At 33.6% G+C, this 22,062-nt stretch overlaps 2 protein-coding genes across 3 annotated transcripts; both read right to left on the reverse strand.

Annotated features, from left to right (window-relative positions):
• Positions 1–730: 730 nt before the first annotated feature.
• Positions 731–2,317, reverse strand: LOC109162171 (transcription factor bHLH106-like). The gene is made up of 2 exons (XM_019310897.1): positions 1,844–2,317; positions 731–1,492 (listed from the first exon to the last, which is right to left on the reverse strand). Exons 1-2 carry the CDS (start codon positions 2,150–2,152, stop codon positions 1,040–1,042), a joined length of 762 nt encoding a protein of 253 aa, XP_019166442.1. The 5' UTR covers positions 2,153–2,317; the 3' UTR covers positions 731–1,039.
• A 5,705-nt stretch (positions 2,318–8,022) lies between these two features.
• LOC109162170 (probable auxin efflux carrier component 1b) lies at positions 8,023–11,421 on the reverse strand. Of its 2 annotated transcripts, none has more exons than XM_019310896.1 (7): positions 11,076–11,421; positions 9,945–11,044; positions 9,246–9,504; positions 9,078–9,163; positions 8,837–8,994; positions 8,503–8,579; positions 8,023–8,388 (listed from the first exon to the last, which is right to left on the reverse strand). In XM_019310896.1, the coding sequence occupies exons 2-7, from the start codon at positions 11,026–11,028 to the stop codon at positions 8,322–8,324; spliced, it is 1,731 nt and encodes a 576-aa protein (XP_019166441.1). In that variant the 5' UTR covers positions 11,029–11,044; positions 11,076–11,421; the 3' UTR covers positions 8,023–8,321. The 2 variants fall into 2 exon arrangements, with proteins under 2 accessions (XP_019166441.1, XP_019166440.1); XM_019310895.1 differs by having other exon boundaries at positions 9,945–11,038; positions 11,070–11,421.
• Between the last annotated feature and the right edge of the window lie 10,641 nt (positions 11,422–22,062).

Consider the following 22,062-nt stretch of genomic DNA (forward strand, 5'->3'; position numbering starts at 1 on the left):
GAGTCGAGCTTTGACCGAGCGGCTCAGAAACCGCTCGCGAGCCGCTCGGCTCATTTACACCCCTAATGGGAACCATCAAATTCTGATCGCGCAGAAACAGAACAATCTGGGTGCGCCAAAATTTAAAAAAAAAAAAATTAAGATGTCAATTTAATACTGACAAAGTGATGCGCAGTAGACAACAAATTCATGGCCACAAGTAAGAAATTAGCAGAAGCTACATAAAAAACGGTCCATTCGAAAGACCCAACAGAGCCGTCAACGGCAATAGAGGGCGTAGACATGGTGAAAAATCCTAGCTAATTTGATACTAGTTGAGAGCTATATTTTAATTTCTGGATTTAATTACATCAAACACAAGATACAACAAGTTATATACAAGAGTTACAATAAAACTAGAATATATGAAATATTATAGTCCTAACCAATCAACTATAGACAACTTAAACTAATTTATTGACACTTTTGAGTAGCGAGCAAATGCAAATTTTTCAGTAAATCAAATACTTTCATAGTACATGGCTCATTCTCTTCTGAATTGACCGATCCGACAGCAATTTAAAACAAAGTTCAACTTTTAGTTCTATCTTAATTACCCCAAATTAATGTTTTAACAAACAATAATTCAAATAGACTAGAGCAACCTGTAACTTAGCACTTACTAGCTACGTACTATATATACAACTACAGTTATTCGTACCATGAATCAACAAAGAAAAAAAAAATAAAATCAAACAAGTTAATAAGTACATATATATAAACCCATAATATAAAGATCAATCAAACTACACCCAAAAATTTACACCAATCCATAACATAACAATGCACGCAAGAAGATTTTAAACCTAACAATGGTAGATATTTCTTCAGAATCTGAAAACACCACCATTTATGTACAGAAAAGTTGGACAACAACGAACACTTATACAACGTATAATATAAATTCACACCAGAGCTCACTCTCGAATAGTGGCTACATTTTCTTAAGAAAAAAAAATATAAAAATGAAATTTTGATATGAATTTGAGCATATAATTGATTAATTGATTACTCCATGATCAATCATTCTTCGTCTTTTGGAACGCTCCCCGGCGCCACACGCCGAACGTTCCACCACGGATTTCAACGCATTTCTGAGAAACAATATGGACGATTCATCAGCACAGGCGTGATCCTTAAGATCTCCGGCTAAAATGAAAACGTTTCTGATTCTTCCGCCGAGGGTTACCATCTCAGCTCTCAGGGGGCTTAGCCGGAGAGATTTGAGGGTGTGGATTAGGTCAGGGATGAGATCCATCCGGTCTTCGCAGCAAAGCGACGCCTTGATCACCAATCTACCGTCGCCGGAGCACTCGTCGTCGCTCGAGAGTAGAAGCGTGATCTCGTCGCTCTCCGACGGGATCCCGGTTTCGATCTCCATAAGTTCCGACGCCTCTTCTTTTAGCTCCCTCACGCGTTCAACCACTTTTGCCAGTAAAGAAGCTTTATCTGTCTGTACACAAATATAAAGCTAGAGTTTTAATTAGGAGATTCTTTGTCTTGTCTACAAGAATCAAGAAAATTTGAAACCCTAATTTTGTGAAAAGTGACACCACTTTAATTTTCCAAAACCCTTCACTGGTACATTCTAGAATATATAAAAACTAAAGCTAACTTGTTTAGATTCTTTTTCATTCTTCCAAAAGAGAACCTACTTTGAACCGAAATCCCAGACGACAAAACACGACAAAACAAAAAAGAAGAAATATTAATCTTTGCCACTTCCTCGTATCTGTTAAGGTTTAGTCTTCCATAGAAATAAAATAAGCTCAGAAAACAAGAAGAAGAAGAATAGAATACGAACCCTAGAGTTGCAGGGAAGAAGGGTTCTGAGGCAATCAAGATGGGAGTTGATTCTCTCCCGGCGTCTTCTCTCAGCTTCCCTGTGATTCTTGGAGGCGGCGAGAGCTCGGGCTTCCGGCGTGCAGTCGGAAACTGTTTCCGGCAACTCCGTATGGTAAAATGCGGAGCTGCAGAAGCTTTCATGATTGGAGGGCGGCGGGATTTCGTAGGTGGCCGGAAGGCCGTAGCTGCTTGCGGCATTTCCAGATAAGCTGTAATAATTATTGTTGTAGTAGTAGTCAAAGATTTCCGGCGTGTTGTCCGGCTGCATGTCGATGGTGGGTTCTGAAAAGAGCGAAAGAAAGAGCTTTCGGTGATATGATGATGAGGGTGTAGTACGTATTTGTCTAGGGTTGGCGATTCTATGGACTTAGCATTATTTATTTAGGTCTTTCTTGCTTTGAATATAGTAGTGGAGTTTGTGGTCAGTACACATGAAACCCACGATAACCTATGCCCAAATTTTTCATTTATTCTTTTGCAATCATTTTCAAAGCATGCACCTGCAACCTAGCTTATTTTAGAATATCAATAAATTTTATATTTATTGTTCCCAAAGGTTGAATCTTCATCCCGACAGAGCATCAAATTAATAAATTATAATAACTCAACTAAAAACACATTTGTTTATTGCGCACAAGAAGTCCCTCTCGCGCTAGTGAGACTCAGTCCGGGTTATTATTCAACGTCACCCCTATGACCAATTGAGCAGTCTATGCAGACATCAATTTTATATTTATGTTATCTTAATTCTTCTTAAGTGGTCCATGCAAATACTTAATATTGACTAGGGTTATACACAGACAAAAAATCAATAATATTTGTCTATTTTTCAACCATTCAATCAGTGAATGAAAATGTGTATATTTTGTTTTGAGTTTCTCTAGGCACATAAATGCTTATGTCGGAACATTCTTGTAATGGTTGCTGAAAATATTTTGACAACTAACCATGGCTAAAACCTCATTCTTCTTCTTCTTTTTAATTTATTTAAATGTAGACCACTCGTGGTTGAAAATTTGGACCACTAGTAGTTGGAACTCCATGAGCATGTCCAGTAACTTGACTAAAATTTTCAACATCTTTTGTTGATGGTTTGTGTTACCACCTACGCATTTTCGACTTATGCCCAAAAATGTCATTTCTGATCACTTTTTAACACTGTTGAAAAAGACGTTAGACGCCCGATTTATTATTATTATTATTATTATTATTATTATTATTTTATTTTTAGGGATTATTCGCCAAAAAAAAAAAAAAAAAGGTTCAACGTTAACCACTTAGACCGTCTAGGCGACCGGCCGTAAAGGAGGCCGATTTCGATGTTTCTCAACGTAGTCGGACACCGTCTAGGCGCGATTTTTACAATACTGCTTTTCAGTGATAGAACTTTATTCAAAATTTCCAGCAATAATAGAAAATTAGTTAACAGATAAAACTTAAAATCAAACTTTAATTTGATCTCTCTATTGTCTCCAAAAAAACAAAAATTTAGAGAAGGAAATCATATTTTCATATGTTAGACTTAAAATCTTTCGTTCATCAAATTTCAATCAGATATTTCTTTAATCTTGGTGCATATATGCATTACATTTGTAAGAGTTTGTGCATGTAAGTATGTAATCATATCTTGCCTACTAGACCTAAGGCTTTGATATATTATTTATTTGACTCACAATATAATGCTGAAATTGCACTAAAACCCATTACAATTACAAGTATTTGATTCATATTCAATTTTAATTCCTATGTACAAACCAAACACGTACACCCTAAATGTTTACTCCGAGCCACAATGAAAAACATTTCTATGAAAAGTTATTAGTGATATCCTCCCTACTACTATAAATTTGTTTATAAAGAGAGTGGATGTGGATCCAAATTGTGTCATGTGTGGGATATCTCAAGAGGACACTGTGCATGCTTTAGTGTTGTGTGATTTCGCAAAGGCCACATGGGGGCAATCGAACCTTCCAATCCCTAATATTGTGACAAATATTTTTCATATTTGGTATAGTGAACTTCTAAATGTTCTAGACTTTGATGGGATAATATATGCAGCATCAATTTTTTTTTTATCATATTTGGAGAGCACGGAACAGAGCGGTTTGGAACGCGTTTCTCCCGCAACCAAGAAAGCTGCTTGCGGTAGCCGCTGCGACTATGCATGCATGGCGACAATCACGATCCACCACCGCCGATGCTGGAACAATGCCCAAACACCCAAATGCAGTCGTGGAGCCATCACTGCCACACGCGACGCCGCCTATAGCCGCTGCTACAAACGCCGCCCCATCGCCGAGAATTTGCCGAGTCGATGGGGCCGGTTACCTCCACGACTCGGGCAAGGCAACGATAGGGGCAATTCTCCTCGATATGGATGGGGGATATGTTGCAACGTTCAGTGCACCATTCCCGGATTGTTTTTCACCACTTATGGCCGAGGCATTCACATGCAAGAAAGCCTTATCATGGTTGAAGGACCGAGGCGAGCGGTCAGTAGAGCTATACATAGATTGTCTGTCATTACAGTGTTATCTTACTTCACCACCATCCACAGTTCGTTCGTACATTTGCTATACTATTGATAGCTACAGAGCAACCACGTCTTCGTTTGATTTCTGTTCATTTAATTTTGTTCCTAGATTAGAGAACTATTTAGCACATGCTTTAGTATCTACTGCGTTCCAGCAGCCTACTATTATATACTGAGATCTATTCCCACCTAAAACGTTATTACGACATATTTATAATGAAACTACTCCTTATTATTTAAAAAAAAAAAAAAAAAAAAACAATGACCTTACCACAAATAATGCAATAAATGGTTTCATTATAGCACTACATTATCTTATATATTTCATCTGAATTATATAATTTTATATATGCATGTCTACCGAAACCGATACTCTACATTGGATCGATGCAATTCAGAAAATTTTAGAAAAAAATTTAAATTTGTATTAGGTATATATTGTGGGGCACTCATAATACCATAAGGACAATAATATACACTCAAAATTTTGTTCATTCTCTTTTGAATTACACCATATATAAGAGACATCCATATTAAGTAACATTTTAAAAATTTCTTATGGTAAAATATGGTGAAAAAGTGGGCATTATAAAAATTTTGATATGATGTGGGCGGTCCATAGTTGATTTTGATAGAGCTGAAAAAGCAAAATAAAAATAAAAATAAATAAATAAATAAATAAAATAATCATGAGTGGAAATGATGGCTCTTAGATTTTGTGGTGTGGCATGGAGAGTGCTTTACCCAAACGCATGCATGACTTTGGATAATTTAAGTGGATCGATGTGGAAAATATTATAATACTACATGTACTATTGTTCTATTTTTACTCCTGCAGGTTGAGGTATCATTTTTTTTATTGATTTAATTAAATAATAAAGTTTATCACTGTTTTTATTCATTTACTTTATTTATTTAAAAAAATTTGTATATGTGACAAGAGTTATACTCGTACATATATCATTTTTCATAAAGCGTGTACTTTTAAATTTCACCCTCTTACTTTTACTCCATGATGTGACAAACAAAGATATGATATTTTCATCATGTGAATTTTAAAAAAAATGTTTATATTTAAAATTTGTGAGAAGAATAAAAATTGAGAATAAAAGATGTGAGTATTTAGTATTTTTCTTTTCTATATTATAATTTGTTAGGACAAAACACTGCAGATAAAGGCTCCATGAGATGTCGGGGACGACGACTCCACGATCATGATGATCCTATATACTACTTTATTACCTAGAACCGCAGGAATTAATTATTATGTTTGTTTACAATGTTAATTATTAGGTATGTCTCCCTAATATGGAAACGTTTTTACCTTTACGCAACCCGAAATCACAATTTTCTTTTTCATTCAAATCAAATTTGTAATCATAGACTTATATAGTGTGACAAAAATATAATTTACTTTTTTTTTTTTTGAAGACATATAATTTACTTTTTAAAAATTTATTTATTGTACACTTTTAAATAGTGATGATAAATTTCTTCCATAATTTAAAAAAATATGTATAATAAATTTTTGTAGAGTTTAAATATAAAGTTATAAATACTTAGAGAGTAAATACTCAAAATGGCCCATCGACTATAGCTAAATTCACAAATTGGTCATCGACTTTCAATTTCACTCAATTAAGTCCTTAACTTTGTAATTTTGACACGATTTGGTCCTCCATCTATTTGACCGTTTGTTGACCGTGATCGACAATCTCCAGAAGAACCTTCAGCTCTCGTCGGAGCACGTGGTGACCTCCCGGATGACGTTGCACTGGTTCGGAAACACGTCGTCTTCTTCACTCTGGTACGAACTCAACTACATTGAATCCTAAGAGAGGATGAAGAAAGGCGACTGGATTTGGTAGATTGCTTTCGACAATGGATTCAAATGTAATAGTGCGGTCTGAAAATGCAACCAGAACCTTAAAAAATCGACGATGGACCATGAAATTACATATATATCCTCAAAAATCACAGTCAATAAACGGTCAAATAGACAGAGGACCAAATTGTGTTAAAATTACAAAGTTAAGGACTTAACTGATTGAAATTGAAAGTCAAGGACCAATTTGTGAATTTAGCTATAGTCGATGGACCATTTTGGGTATTTACTCATACTTAGAATCGATTCTTGCTAACACTCTTTTGGTATAACATGTTGCATAGCGTCTTTCTAGTGTAATTTACTCCTTTTACATAATTTAATAATTTGTAGACTGTTATACAAGATTTGATTTTACTTATTACACACTTTTAAATAGTGATTGTGAATTTTTTGGTTATCCAAAATAAAATATAAAGTTATATACCCAAAAATATATATATATTTCCTTCATTATATTTGTAATTTATTTAAGCTATATGTCCATATCTCTTTCATTTAGTAAATGTATTTTTTGTTCAACTTAACTTGCACGGCTGAAATTTCAATTTTAGAAGGTAAATAAGATTTCAATTTTTGGGGCATATTGTACTAGTATAATGTAATATCACATTGTTAGGGCCTGCTTAGGACACCTCGTGGTCTAACTAAAATGTAATATCACATTAAAAAGGGAATATAGTATAAGATAAATTTGGAAGGAGAATGTTGCAAGGCTTCTATTTAAATTGATTTGTACTTAAATATAATTTTTTTTTGGTATACTAATGAATGTTCCAACTACACAATAATTTAGAGAGTAATGAAACATAGTTCACACTATTATAATAATAATAATAATAATAATAATAATAATAATTTATTAATTTGTAGTTGGTAGCAATAAACAGATCTAGGCTCTAGATGTGGCTCTTTAAATGCAAATGGTCACTCCTTTTACTACCTATACTCTTCAGAAAATTTATTAGTTTTGTAATTTTTTAAAGAAAAAATTCGCAATCGCTATTTGAAGATATATATATTGAATAAACTCTATTTCTATATAATAGTTTGCAAATTATATACGAAAGAAAATTACACTAAAAAAATCATATATAACGAGCTTTGCTAAAATAGTGTTGATAAGAATTAATTTCAAGATCTTATGGTATGAAAATTATGCTCTACTCACTCTGTCTTTCGTCAAAGAGAGGAACTAGGCTTGAGAAGAAAATGACATATTTAAGAATGGGGATCCAAATATTATTATTTCAATTTTAAATTATATTAGTAACATTTTAAAGCGTAATTTTGTTTATTGTCATCTGATGATATTTGTAAATCATCTCATAATTGCAATATATATATATATATATATATATATATATATATATATAACTTAAATATGCACCAAATATTCGCAGTTGTTATCCAAAGGGTTTGTACTCCTTAAATTTATTTATGTGTAATAATTTACAAACAAACATAAAAAGTAAATCGCATCAAAAAATTCCGCACAATAGATTGAACAAAAATGTGTTAACAAGTATAGAATTTTTTAATTTTTTTTAAAAAAAAAAGAAGTATCGAAATTTTTATTAATTTATGTTGGAAGTGCGCAGTGCAGATAAATATGCAAGTGGTGTCTACTTTATTTGTACATAGAGATTCTGTTTAGGTGCGAACGAGTGTCCAGTATCTTTTTGGTCTTCCTTTAGAAAAGGCGGAACACACTAGTATCTGAACTAGAAACAAACTTCACTTTCTCCATTAAAAAGGACTAAGCCACAGGGTTTCAGAATAAGAAATAAAAAAAAGAAGACAAAAAAAATAAAAAGCAACAAAAATAATATTCTACTAGCTGCCTTCCCACTTTGCTACATCATCATCTTCTCTATTTCTGCCATTCTTTCTACTTTCTCCTCTCTGGTATCCATAATTCTTCTACTGTTCTGTTAGAGGCCAAAATATGGCCTTAAAGATGTGGTCTCATCTTTTTTTTCTTTTTTTTTACTATGGTTTTGTTTTTCAACTTCTGCTTCAAAGTCCCAGCAAGATGTAGTATACCAAAGTGACGGGTAGAGCTACTAACATCCCAAATATCACTCTGCAATGGAGAAAAAAACATTGCAGAAACATCATTAAACTGCAGCCAAAGTTGTTAATTATTGGAGCAATGCAGAAACAAACAAGAATGTTATAATGTAACAAAGATCCTTACCCAGTGCTGAGGATATCAGGATGGACATTGTATTCCTTGGCAAACACAAAGGGAACAATACCTTGGGGTAGGGCTGCCTGAAAATCAGACCAACAAACAAACATAACTTCACAAGATTAATGAAAGCTCTAATTTAGTCTGTTCAATCCAAAATGATGCAATTGAATGTGTATCTGTTGGGTGGAGGCCGGTAAGGGCCAAGTCCAGTACCGTGTGGCTAGGCAGAGACTGGTAAAGGGCCAAGTCCAATATAAGAAAATAAAGTTGCGTCTTTGCTACTAGCTATAGCTATTGGTGTAGTGGTAAGCGCTTGATCCTAACAGTATGGTTTTACCTGAACAATCGCGATGTGCAGGAGGACGCCTCGAAGGCCAACTGCAATGGAAGCAGCAGCCATGACAGCAGGTCCAGTAATGAACCTTATAGCCATGGAGAAGGAAGCAACTGTTTTCCCACAGGCAATCATTCTAGGCTGCAATGCCATGAATAAACCTGCAATAAAACTTTCAAAGAATTAGATATCACAACTAAATGTGCTATATTTCAGATATCAAAAGTTTTGTTTATGAACATACCAAGACTAAACATTGCCATTCCAAGACCAGCATCCGACAGAATAGCTATCGATTTGGCCACAATCGCAGGCATCTCAACATGCCATCTGCAGACATTATTGTAAACTAACTATCACGAGTTTTATTCAACAAAAACGATATCAAATTCAAGGTCAGTTTGTCGCATACTTGAACGAGACCAAAGACCAAACAATGCCAAAGAGGCTGGAGTAAGTATTCGGGTTCCTAATAAGCTTCCGCCACACCATACTCATAATGAGTTTGGTCATGACACTTGCAGGAGGCATAGCTGCAGGCTTCGCATCTGGAGCAACCTTTGCATTGAGTTCAGTAGTCGAGCTCGAGCCAAGCTTGGATAGCACAGGCCCTTCTCGCTCATTTCCATTCGGGTTTTGCCTCGAATCATCTCTTCCAAATTCATCATAATCTATAGAACATTATACACACTTCAATTTGATTGTTAAGTATGCAATAAAATGCCAACATTATAAAGGAAATGTGGGTTACACTACTAGCTGGAAAATTTGTAGATGTGACAAATCACAGGAGAAGACAAATTCGACCAAAACTTCTGGGACTGTGCAATGTAAGAACATACCAAAAACAAGGAACCTATACTAGGTTAGAGCAATGCAAACAAACATATCCACTAGGATCAAACAATAATTAAATTATGCAAAGAACTTAAGCATGTGTTCCATCTCAACTAAAAGTCTAAACTGATGCACTTATTCTTATATATATTATATACTCAACACGTCCTCTCATGTATGTGAACTAATCTGTTAATAGTTGGACTGCACATTTATGTTTATATATTATATGGTCGACAAACTATAGAGATAACAAAATATAAAGTGTGCAAACCTTTTGGAGGAGCACCAACAGCAAGTTCATGGCCATAGTCACCTTTCCTGAAGACATGAATTCCACCTTCAGACACCGGAGAACCACCGGAGCTCCAGACGAACATGTGATGATCTTTGCCAGCACTATCGGTCCCATTGGCCTTCTTCTTGGCCGCCGGCGCAGTCATCGGAGAGAATATTCCGGCACTGGCCGGAGCAGGATAGCCAGCATAACCCCTTCCAAAACCAATCTCCTCATCGAACCCAGAATTGGACCGCCTTGGGCTCAGATTTGCGTTCTTCCCGTTCACCAGGGAGTAAAAATCTGTGTGGTTAAAGCTTGAGCCTCTGGGAGTTGGGTTCCTTGAAGACTGCAGAGAGTAAATCTCTGCATTAGAGAGATTTGAAGCTCTGGGTGTGAAGGAAAGCCCAGAGTTTGGGCCGTGCCTGGAGAAAATTTCAGATCTTGAGCTGGTTGATTTTCTCACAGTCACATGAAGCCTTCCATCCTCTCCAACCTCAGCTTGAGTCTCCAATGGCTCCTTCCCATCCAAGGAGATAATATCAGAGTCAACTTTGAAGGAGATAATGGAGCCGGCATTGTCAGGGAACTGCTCCGCAATCAGCAATCTGGCACCTCTGAACTCAAACAAGAAGAGCAGCAAAGTGTACCAGATAATACACTGAAGCACCACAATCTGAACCATGAGAGTCCCAGAGGCATCCCCATACATGCCCTTCAGCAATGGAATGCCCATCACAAGTGTGTTAGGGAGGGTGGAGACAGAGAACAGAGTAATGGACCATTCAAGGGACCCCCTGGAACTGGTCCATGACCACACGGCTAAAACCACAAGGACAATGATTTTCTGCAGAGTGTCAGCAGCTATGAACCTGTAGTTCATCTCATATGGATTGTTGGTGGAGATGAAGTGAAAAGACAAAAGAGGAACGGCAAAGAGAGCCACAAATCTGTTTATCCCGGAGCACTGCCCCGGGGTGAAGATTTTCCACCATTTCACTGACCCATAAGCCAAGATCATAGCCACATACAATGGAACCACTGCAGTAAGAACATGGTAAAGATCTGAAACTGTGATCATTTTCTTCTTCTTCTTCTTCCCCAGATCAGAAACGCCTATCTATCTGCCAATTCTTGCAAGAAATGAAGCAAAGACAGAAGATAGAAGGAATTGTTTTGTGTTCCCAAGAAGAAGGAAGAAAAAATCTTGAAGTTTTTGTGGAAAAGCTCCAAGCTTTCCTCACGCACGCATTGCATTAAATGGATGCATGTATGTATTGCGAAAACCCAACAACCTGAGCAGCCCTGAAAGGAGAAAGTGGAGTGGATTTTTGGTTGGAAAGGAAGGGTGGGGACATGAGAGAAGTGATGGGATATATTTATGGGAGGCAAAGAAATAAGATTGCAAAGCTTTTTTTCTGGTCATTTCATGATGGGGGAAGACACAATCCCCATCTTCACCCTATCACGCGTCAGACACATTTATACATATGTTTTCTGCAAATATATATATACATATTATCATATCGTACTATCAACACAGAACACTGCTTCAAAGCTGATTCTCAGTGAGACGTTGGAAGACTTGGGAGCCAGCTTTGATTCATTATTTTTGTACTTTGATCTTCATTATCTCCATTTTTTTGTTCTATTTTAATATTAAATTTGAAATACTTATAGTAATAATAAAAGTTATTATCATTATCTTTCTTTACTTTTCAACTTTAAAATAAATAATAAAAAAATTAAATGGTCAATTATGAAAAAATATCATCCGAATATTGGCTTTGAAACTTGAACATATATATTTTTTGATAAAGAAACTTGAAAAAATCTGTGTACTATTGTTTTCATTAAAATAGTTTTAATTAATAAATGTTTTCTTGCTATTCCAATATGTTGAAAAAAATATAATACTAATTAGAAATAAATTGTTTGTTATTTATAAGAAAAATTGTAATACTTTTAAAACAAAAATTGTAATATTTAAGAATTGAACGATTACTTATAAGAAAAAATATAATACTAATCATGATACATAGATTCGTTGCTATTTATGAGAGAAAGTATAATACTTATGAGGAAAAATATAATTTTTTTTAATAAAAAATGTAATACTTTTAAATCAAAATATAATATTAGAGGTTATAGAGTCGCTTATGAGGAAAATTGTAATACGTAATGAAAATCCAATCAATTTCACGAACGAAGATCTGCATAGTCGTACTTAGGGGCATTATACCAGCCAAAAAGTAAAATGACCGGATAGTAATTCAATCTGAAAAAGGTAGACTAGTCAGATAGTATATATAGTCAACAAGGCCGAATGGTAAGAAGACTCAAAGACGACGAGTTCAAGACTCAAAAGATGCAAATGTCGAATAGTGGAAGGGCCGTATAGTTAAAATAAGCGAATGGTTCAATGGTTCCATAGAGTAACGCTCACGGAAAGTAACATCAACATAATGGTTCACAACATATATTGTTGTTGTTGTTATTGTAGTTGTTACGTTGTAAGATATTTTAAATGATAGATTTATGACTTTATGCGTTTTAATGTGATACAAGCTCATCTTTATTTATCATCTTTATGTAAGAATTTGATAATTATTTAAGAGTTTGGTGGTTTGTTTTCAAAAAACAAAAAAAAAAAAAAAAAAAAAAAAAAACTTTGTGCATTTTGTCCAACTTTTTCTTATATCTAAATATTAAAATGATAGATTTTGATTCCTTCAATAGCGGTGAAAATGGACCGTTAAAATATAAACGGGGTAAATTAACTAGGCAGAGGACAAAATAGGGGACTTCAACCCAAAACCTTTTGATGAAAGTTTTTAAACTCCACTATAACTCTTTTGATGAATGTTTTTTTTTTTAAAAAATAAATTGTATTTATAAATTTAAACATTTAGAAGCAAAACACTTGCCACAATTATATATATATATTTTTTTAATGCTATTCACTTTATTACAATATAGTATATATTCAAACCTGAGATCTCACATTTGAGGGGTCATAGTTATGCCGCTCGACCACAAGGCCTTTGGCACAATTATATTCTTTTAATTTGTGTAATATGCCCTTTATTTTATTCAAAAGCAATACATGGTTTTTATTAAATTTTTTGAAACAATATTTAACAACATTAATTTTATTCAAACAACTTTACAATATATTTGTAAAAGCTTCAAAACTAATTTTATTTAATTAAATATTATTTCCAAATGTTTAATGTTCTTACAACTCCTTTAACTTTTATCAATATTAATATGTATTTTATTTCATTTAATTAACCGTTTGAAAAAAAAAATATTGTAGTAACCTTACAACATGATTTTAGAAACTTCCAAACAAATTTTATTTAATTTTACATTGTTTCAAAATGTTTATAGTTCTTAGAATAAAATTAATTTTTAGTATTGTTTCAAAATGTTTAATAAAGTAAAATTAATTTGAACATTTTTAAAAATATATTGTAAAATTCATGAAATAAAATAATTTTTTAAAAAATATTGTTTCTAAATTCGTTATTAGTCCATAGTACAATTTGGCTCTTGTGAGCACCAATGTAGTAATTCTTTTCTCAAAAAAAAAAAATGTAGTAATTTTAAATCCATTATACATCCATCATGTGCCTCCCCTATAAGACCCTAATAGCTTTCTAAGGAATAAATTAGAGGCGAAATGAATTGTAATTCGGTAGGAAAAGAATAATGTGATAATAAAGTAGGAATTCAAATTATAGTGTTTAGTATGTAAGAATAGGATTTCAGGAAATTGAAAAGGAATAAGTGATACAATGACTAAAACATCTTTTATGTAACAACAACAACAACAACAACAACAACAACAATAGTAATAATAATGCAATAATCCCACACTAGGTAGAGGTGTAGAGCAATCAAATTTAGCCTCCAGCTGATGCGCATAGGTGGGGGCAAAAATGTCTTCATACTTCTTTTTTTTCTCCCATTCAGAACCGAATTGCAATTCTTTGGGGAGGTGGGAATTGAAACATGTGCTCCATCTCAACTAAAAGCCTAAGCTGATAATTGGATTGCAACGTAATAGCTATATGCTCACAGTGGGGAGGGGGGGGGGGGGGGGGAAGAGGGGTCTGAATTCTAATTCAGCAAATGGAGGGAATTGGAATTGCAATTTCCTCTAACCAAACAACATAATTGTGGCCTCCATTGATTCCCAATTCAACTATAGCTAAATTACAATGAACCACTAAAGGGCAGTGTAATATACATCTTCAAGGTTACGTTGAAGTTCAACATTTTTTAGAATACTCCAATTGTGTTCCCTCATTTAGGCTACCTTAGCTATACTTCTTCTCATCAGCTGAACTCGCATGTCTTTGGCCCCACTATGACAAGTTTCAAAATATCGTTAAAGATAAAGATGTAATTGAAGAGCAACCTCATTTGTTTTTGTAGACACTTAAATTTTGATAAATATTGATTATTTATCAATATTAGTATATTTGAATATATTTGAAATATTTTGGATAATATTGATATTATCTAATTTGTTAATTAGATAATATCAAAAGAGTTTGAGCTTATCAAAACTCTCTATCCTACAGCTATAAATAGGAGTTCTCATTTCTATGTAATCACACACACATCCTAGGAAAAGTGATGTAAACATCTAGAAAAATATTATTCAGGATCACAATAAAAATGTGATACTGAAAGTAGAAGTCTCTCCTCCATAATGATCATGCCTATGCCTATTGATCCAAACCTCCATTGAAGATCAAGCCATTTGAACCCGGAGGCCCTTCAAGAAGAACAAGCTATATATACAAGCCCTTCTTTGAAGATTAAGCCACTTGAAACCCGGAGGCCCTTCAATGGTAGAGTGTTCAAGGCACCAATTGAAGAATCAGAGGATATCCAGAGACTTGTACTCACACCGCATTGATATTTGATATGTAATCTAGAAAATTGAATTTTAAAATATATATTTAATTTTCTTTGTTTACAAATTGGCACGCCCAGTGGGACAGCTCTGCCTCTCATCTCTTCATAGGTACTTTCAACCGATATGGGGGCAAACCCTGTATGAAATTTGAAATGGAGGAAGCTAGACAATACTCCTTGGCACGAGTAAAAACGGCCTCATATCTTTCAAGGCTCCTTGGCACGAGTTGAAACGGCCTTATATCTTTAAGTTGTAGTGTCGAGACTTTCTTGCACTATATACTTTCGAGTGTTATATGCTCTCAAATGGTGTACAAGCAAGTCTCGAGGGGGCATTTGTAGACACTTAAATTTTGATAAATATTGATTATTTATCAATATTAATATATTTGAAATATTTTGGATAATATTGATATTATCTAATTTGTTAATTAGATAATATCAAAAGAGTTTGAGCTTATCAAAACTCTCTATCCTACAGCTATAAATAGGAGCTCTCATTTCTATGTAATCTCACAGACACATCCTAGGAAAAGTGATGTAAACATCTAGAAAAATATTATTCAGGATCACAATAAAAATGTGATCCTGAAAGTAGAAGTCTCTCCTCCATAATGATCATGCCTATGCCTATTGATCCAAACCTTCATTGAAGATCAAGCCATTTGAACCCGGAGGCCCTTCAAGAAGAACAAGCTATATATACAAGCCCTTCTTTGAAGATCAAGCCACTTGAAACCCGGAGGCCCTTCAATGGTGGAGTGTTCAAGGCATCAAATTGAAGAATCAGAGGACTACACAGAGACTTGTACCCACACCGCATTGATACTTGATATGTAAACCAGAACTTTGAATTTCTAAATATATATTCAATTTTCTTTGTTTACAAATTGGCACGCCCAGTGGGACAGCTCTGCCTCTCATCTCTTCATAGGCACTTTCAACCGGTATGGGGGCAAACCCCATATGAAATTTGAAATGGAGGAGGCTAAATGATACTCCTTGGCACGAGTTAAAACGGCCTCATATCTTTCAAGGCTCCTTGGCACGAGTTGAAACGGCCTTATATCTTTAAGTTGTAGTGTCGAGACTTTCTTGCACTACATACTTTCAAGTTTTATATGCTCTCAAGTGGTGTACAAGCAAGTCTCGAGGGGGCATTTGTAGACACTTAAATTTTGATAAATATTGATTATTTATCAATATTAGTATATTTGAATATATTTGAAATATTTTGGATAATATTGATATTATCTAATTTGTTAATTAGATAATATCAAAAGAGTTTGAGCTTATCAAAACTCTCTATCCTGCAGCTATAAATAGGAGTTCTCATTTCTATGTAATCACACACACATCCTAGGAAAAGTGATGTAAACATCTAGAAAAATATTATTCAGGATCACAATAAAAATGTGATACTGAAAGTAGAAGTCTCTCCTCCATAATGATCATGCCTATGCCTATTGATCCAAACCTCCATTGAAGATCAAGCCATTTGAACCCGGAGGCCCTTCAAGAAGAACAAGCTATATATACAAGCCCTTCTTTGAAGATTAAGCCACTTGAAACCCGGAGGCCCTTCAATGGTAGAGTGTTCAAGGCACCAATTGAAGAATCAGAGGATATCCAGAGACTTGTACTCACACCGCATTGATATTTGATATGTAATCTAGAAAATTGAATTTTAAAATATATATTTAATTTTCTTTGTTTACAGTTTTAATTTTTTTTTTTTTTGACTTTTGCACGTAGACTTAGGAAAGAGAAAGAAGAGGAAAGAAGGAAAAAAAGAGCAAAAAGCAAAAACAAAATTCCAAATGCATAGAAATGTCGTATCTTTGCCACCATTTCTCTCTCCTACGAGGTCCAAAAAAAAAAAATTATAATTTGCAGGGGAAAAATACATAAAAACCCATGCTTCAATTCCCATTAATACAAAAGCTAACCTCAAATTTTTTTATCTAGAAAAAACCCCTAAAACATTATTAATGGTATTGCTCTTTTAAAAAAAAAAAAAAAACAATTAATAGTATTGCTCTTAAAACTAGTGTTAAATACCATAAAAATTTAACTTGTCAAGAAACTTTACAAATTTAGAATGTGATCAGAAATTACTAAAGGATGCATACTTTATTTTTTTTTATTTTTGAGAAAGTAACAAAATCATTTCAATTGACTTTTATATGTTTTTTTCTTCAACCAAATTCGATATATTAAGTACCGAATACATTGTTAAATATAATACCCCCGTTTCTTCTATAAGAAGTGTTCCAATTGTTTGTATACAAATTTTAAAGATAGCATGAATATATATATTTCCCTTTTACCTATGAAAAAGGAAAATTCTTTTAGACTTATAATCAAATATAGTAATATAAGAAGTGAATAATATTTTAAGATTAACTAAAAGAAATAAAATGAAATATGAGTCACAGTTCGATTGAGACATTGAGTGGAAGAGAATTGAAGTTCCCCACTTGTCGGCCCACCTTTTACATTTGAATATGTGTTGGGCCTGTTCTAAACCCAATAAATTGTTGGGCCTGTTCAGGGCAATTTATATGGGTCATTATACTGTGGACCGCGGTGCACGTGCACGCGGTTAAAACGATGTCGTTTCTTTAAGTAAAGAAATGGCGCACCGTTATTATTAACGGAGCGCGCAATTTTTGGTGTGTTAATTACCAACTGAAACTACAGTGTATCTAAACTGACACTACAGTGTATCTAAACCAACACTGCCTCACGTATTATTTTATATATTATCAAATGAAACTGCAGTTATATCAAAATGATATTGTAGTTGTGGTGAAATGAAACTGCAGTGTATATAAAATGAAATTAAATAACATTTCACACATTTGAGTGTATATTGTACAATGAAACTATAGTTATATCGAAATGATCATGTAGTTGTGTTTTAATGAAACTATAGTGTATATAAAATAAAATTAAACAACATTTTCACATATTTGAGTGTATAAATATCGAATGAAACTGTAGTTATATCGAAATGAAACTGTAATTCTGTTGAACTGAAACTGCAGTGTATATAAAATGAAACTGAATAACAGAGTTACTTTTTGCGGAACGGCGCAAATTTTGAAGTCCGGTGCATGATATAATTTGCCAATTTATATCGTCCACCACGGCGCACATTGCATTGTGCGCCCTGGTGCAAAATGACGTCCTTCTATACTCTCTCCTTTTTTTTTTTTTTTGAAAATTTCGCTTTTCGTGTCGGCTATTAACTTCTTAAAAAAAATCTCATGTTGCAAAAATGTACATAATTATATAACATAATACACATACTCTTTTATGAAAAGATAATACCCATAATCTAACATAATACATAATACACAAACTCTTAACTCTTAAAAAAATTCTATGTTTCGAGCACGTGGAGAACGATCTATAGAAATATACACTGATTGTCAGACACTTCAGAGCTACCTAGCTTCAACAGAAGCCCCACATCGTTCGTATACTGGCTATGCCATTGATGGATGCAGAGCATGCATATCTACTTTTAATTCCTGTTCAGTTATCTTTATCCTTAGATCACAGAATTACTTAGCACATATGTTAGCTTCTATTGCTTTTCATTTTACTAAAGCTATGTATTGGGACGATGTCCCGCCTGACACTATCTCAGTTTATCTATAAATATAACCACATTGGTTGACCTTCAAAAAAAAAAAATCCATGTTTCGGGTGCACATAATTATATAAAAGAATGTACATAATTGTATTAAAAATGTACATAATTGTATAACATAATATACATAATTATATAACAGAATACACATACACTCTGTCACGTCAACTCCCCACACAATTTAGCAAAATAACGTTGTTTTGAGTGGCGCGAGGCGCACATGCTATGTGCCATGTGCACCGTGGTGCACGGTATAACAATGGCATATTCAGCTCATGAAAATTTTAAGTCTATTAGAGGAGGATGTAAACATAGAATCACAATAACAACAAATTATATTGCGGATAAAGATGAATTTATGTACATAAAAAAGAATACTATAAGTATATTAAATTTAGGTACATAAGCATTCAAAAAAAAAAAAAAAATTAGGTACATAAAAATAACACTAATAGTAGTGAATTTATGTAAGGTAGTTGGTTGCAGAAATCCTAATAAGCGGCTATTGCAGAAATCCTAAGATGTATGAAAGTGGTATGTTAATGTGTTAATTGTAACTTTTAAAAGTTGCAACATGAAAATGCAATAAAGGAGATATAAACAACAAAGGATTGAGAACAATAAGATAACACATCCTTTACTACCTCATCCTTATTGCGAGGAGTAAAGGACTCACAATCTACCTCGATCTACTCCTACTAAGTAGTAATGGTTCGCAACCTCTACTACTACTGTACTGCAGTTAGCAGTAAGGTTTCTCTATTCTCATTTTGTTGGAAAAAATAATATAAAAATTTGACAAGACTTTAACTTTTCTAGGCTGTCAATTTTTGAATGAATATTCAATGCACTCAAGTCGCGAGTGCACAAGAGTTTGAGCTTTTTGAATTCATTTTGAGATTTGATTTATACACACATGAGAGAGCGCTATATAATTCAAACTTCTTAAAATTGAGTTGCACTTAAACTAGTACAAACCTACCTCTTTTTTCAATATGGACAAATGCTACTTAGACCATCCATACTCCATTTTATCCATCAACTTAATTAGTATACTTTGAGTATCGATTTTTAATTAACTCATTATTTATCATTTTAAGCGTATTACTATAATATATCAAAGAAAAATACTATATGGACTCTCATTTTTTACTCACACTATGAAATTTTTGATGTAGACTTTTTTCTTGACCCACATGATGAAAATAGTTTATCTTTATTTACCATATAAAGAAAATTTTAAATTTGGTCATATGACTATCGTGGCTTTGTTAATTTCAGCACATAACTTTTAAAAGTGTCAATTTAGTACCTTGAGTATGTAATTTTTGTCAATTTTGGTCACTCTGGTCAAATTGTCAGCCAAATTTCGCCAGAAAATTTTAATAGTTGAAATAATGAGGGTATTTTAGTCATTTCACATCTCTTTTCTTCTTCTCCGACGAGTCTACCATGTTTCAGTTGTTTCCGGCGAGTTCTCCCAGCTTCGAAAGTACAGGCGAAACGGCTCAAGGCCACTTTTAAAATCAAAACAAATCTAAATGCCACTTTTTTGAGCTTAACGGAATCAATGAGCAAAGCATTTTGATTGGTAGCCTCCTTAGACCGGGCACCACCGACGTTGGGGGAACCATCGTGGAGGAACAAATCGAAGGTTCTGCAGCCATTCTAGCATTTTCATCAGGCCAATGGAGGTGTCGGCGAACGTGGAGATCGCGAGTTCGCCGACCAAGCAATTGAAGAAATACGAGGTGGCCGGCAGGTCAGTGATATTAGCCCCGGTGCACTCCAAGGACCACGGAGGTGTTTGGCGGACTCCGTGCGGCCGGCCAATGCTATTCCACTCGTCGGAGATGAAAGAGATGTCGTCATCACCGTGGCCCCCGTCTTCACCACGGTCTTGTTAATCCCTCTCTTTGGTCGAGAAGAAAGGAAAAATAGTAAAATGACTAAAATACCCTCATTATTTTACTTATTAAAATTTTTCAGCGAAATTTAGACGGCAATTTGGTCGGAGTGACTAAAATTGACAAAAATTACATACTCAAGGTACTAAATTGACACTTTTGAAAGTTAAGTGCTGAAATTAACAAAGCTTTTATAATTATAGGACCAAAATTGAAATGTTCTTTTACCATATATCTATCAGAGAGTAGAAATTAAGAGTACATATAGTAGAACTCTATATTAAATTCATAATTTTAACTACGAAAATACGAAACCACTTTAATTTGACTCAAAGCATAAGTGAACTCCATTTATCTCAATTTTAACTAATTTTCCCAACATTAATGACTACTGATGAGGAAGCAAGTTGGCTAAGTGGCTTTAATTTGTTTTAAGGGATGACAACAAGTTTGACACTTGATTTGTAGGCTATTTATATATATATATATATATATATATATATATATATATATATATATTATTAGAATGGTCTATAGGATAGAATTAAAAATTACTAAAGATAAGTTTAAATATTGGCTGTGAGTTTCTCTTGTGATTAAAAAAAACTACTAATGGACATTATTAACAATTTATAGGGGGGAAAGAATAGAAAAATATAAATAATTTGTAGATTTAAAAAAAAAAAAAGCAGCAAGTACAATATACAAATTATGAATATAGATAATTACACAATATAATATACATTAAAAGTATCCAAATTAACGTAGACAACATTATAGCTTACTCTGTCACAAAATTATATTTTAATATAAGTAGTTCACCCAATAAATTTGAAGCATTATATTGCAGCACTCATTTCGCATTAATGGCAAGTCCTTTCGAAGAACAGGAGTTTGTTCCCATGCCATTGAAAGGCAGTTAATGCTCCATCTATTGCCACTACGCAGTTAGCTATCACAATAACCTATCCTAGTGGATGTCATTTACATGCTGGACAACATATTAAATCCTTAAATGCTACCTGGCCTGCATTATATATATTATATATTTTATATATTTTATATTATATATTATATATTAGAGAGGGTTAAAGTGAAACATGTTTTCATGTAAAATGTGAAGAATGATATGATCAATTTATCCGAGTAGATCAAAGGTTGACACTGGAAACCAGGGAAAAAGGGTGGATTAGTGGATCGGGTTCATTCTATAAATATTAAAAATTTGAAAGTTTTTAATAATTATAAAATTAACCATTCAGTTTAGGATGGTACCAAATATAAGAGTCTTAAGTGACAATCGACACCTTAAAATTTTTTCAAAATACTCCTAAAGTAATTTTATATGGGTAATTTTTGTTTTTATTATAAAGTTGATATATTCATAAATAATCATTGAAAATAGAATTATGATACTTGAAACAAAATACGTACATTAGGTGCCAACTACCATGTAGTTTGATGGCATTCAAATTTTCATTCTAAATAGGTGGTCATAAAGGTGTTGAAAATGTTTAAGGAAGTAAAGAACATATACTAACTTGTAAAAAACAATAAATAAATAAATAAATATTGATGTACATATGGAGAAAAAGGAGGGGAATTGAAGTAGTTG

This window comes from Ipomoea nil, unplaced genomic scaffold (assembly GCF_001879475.1).
Source record: "Ipomoea nil cultivar Tokyo-kokei standard unplaced genomic scaffold, Asagao_1.1 scaffold2926, whole genome shotgun sequence".
NCBI classification, from domain to species: Eukaryota; Viridiplantae; Streptophyta; class Magnoliopsida; order Solanales; family Convolvulaceae; genus Ipomoea; species Ipomoea nil.

Bases quoted from the DNA above. Each gene is read 5' to 3' on its own strand.
- LOC109162171 (XM_019310897.1), bottom strand. From the start codon at position 2,152: ATGCAGCCGGACAACACGCCGGAAATCTTTGACTACTACTACAACAAT. The intron at 1,493-1,843 runs GTTCGTATTCTA...ATTTGTGTACAG, and splicing joins TTCTTCCCTGCAACTCTAGG to ACAGATAAAGCTTCTTTACT.
- LOC109162170 (XM_019310895.1), bottom strand. The intron at 9,164-9,245 runs GTATGCGACAAA...TAATGTCTGCAG, and splicing joins TGGTCTTTGGTCTCGTTCAA to ATGGCATGTTGAGATGCCTG. The intron at 8,995-9,077 runs GTATGTTCATAA...GTTTTATTGCAG, and splicing joins AATGGCAATGTTTAGTCTTG to GTTTATTCATGGCATTGCAG.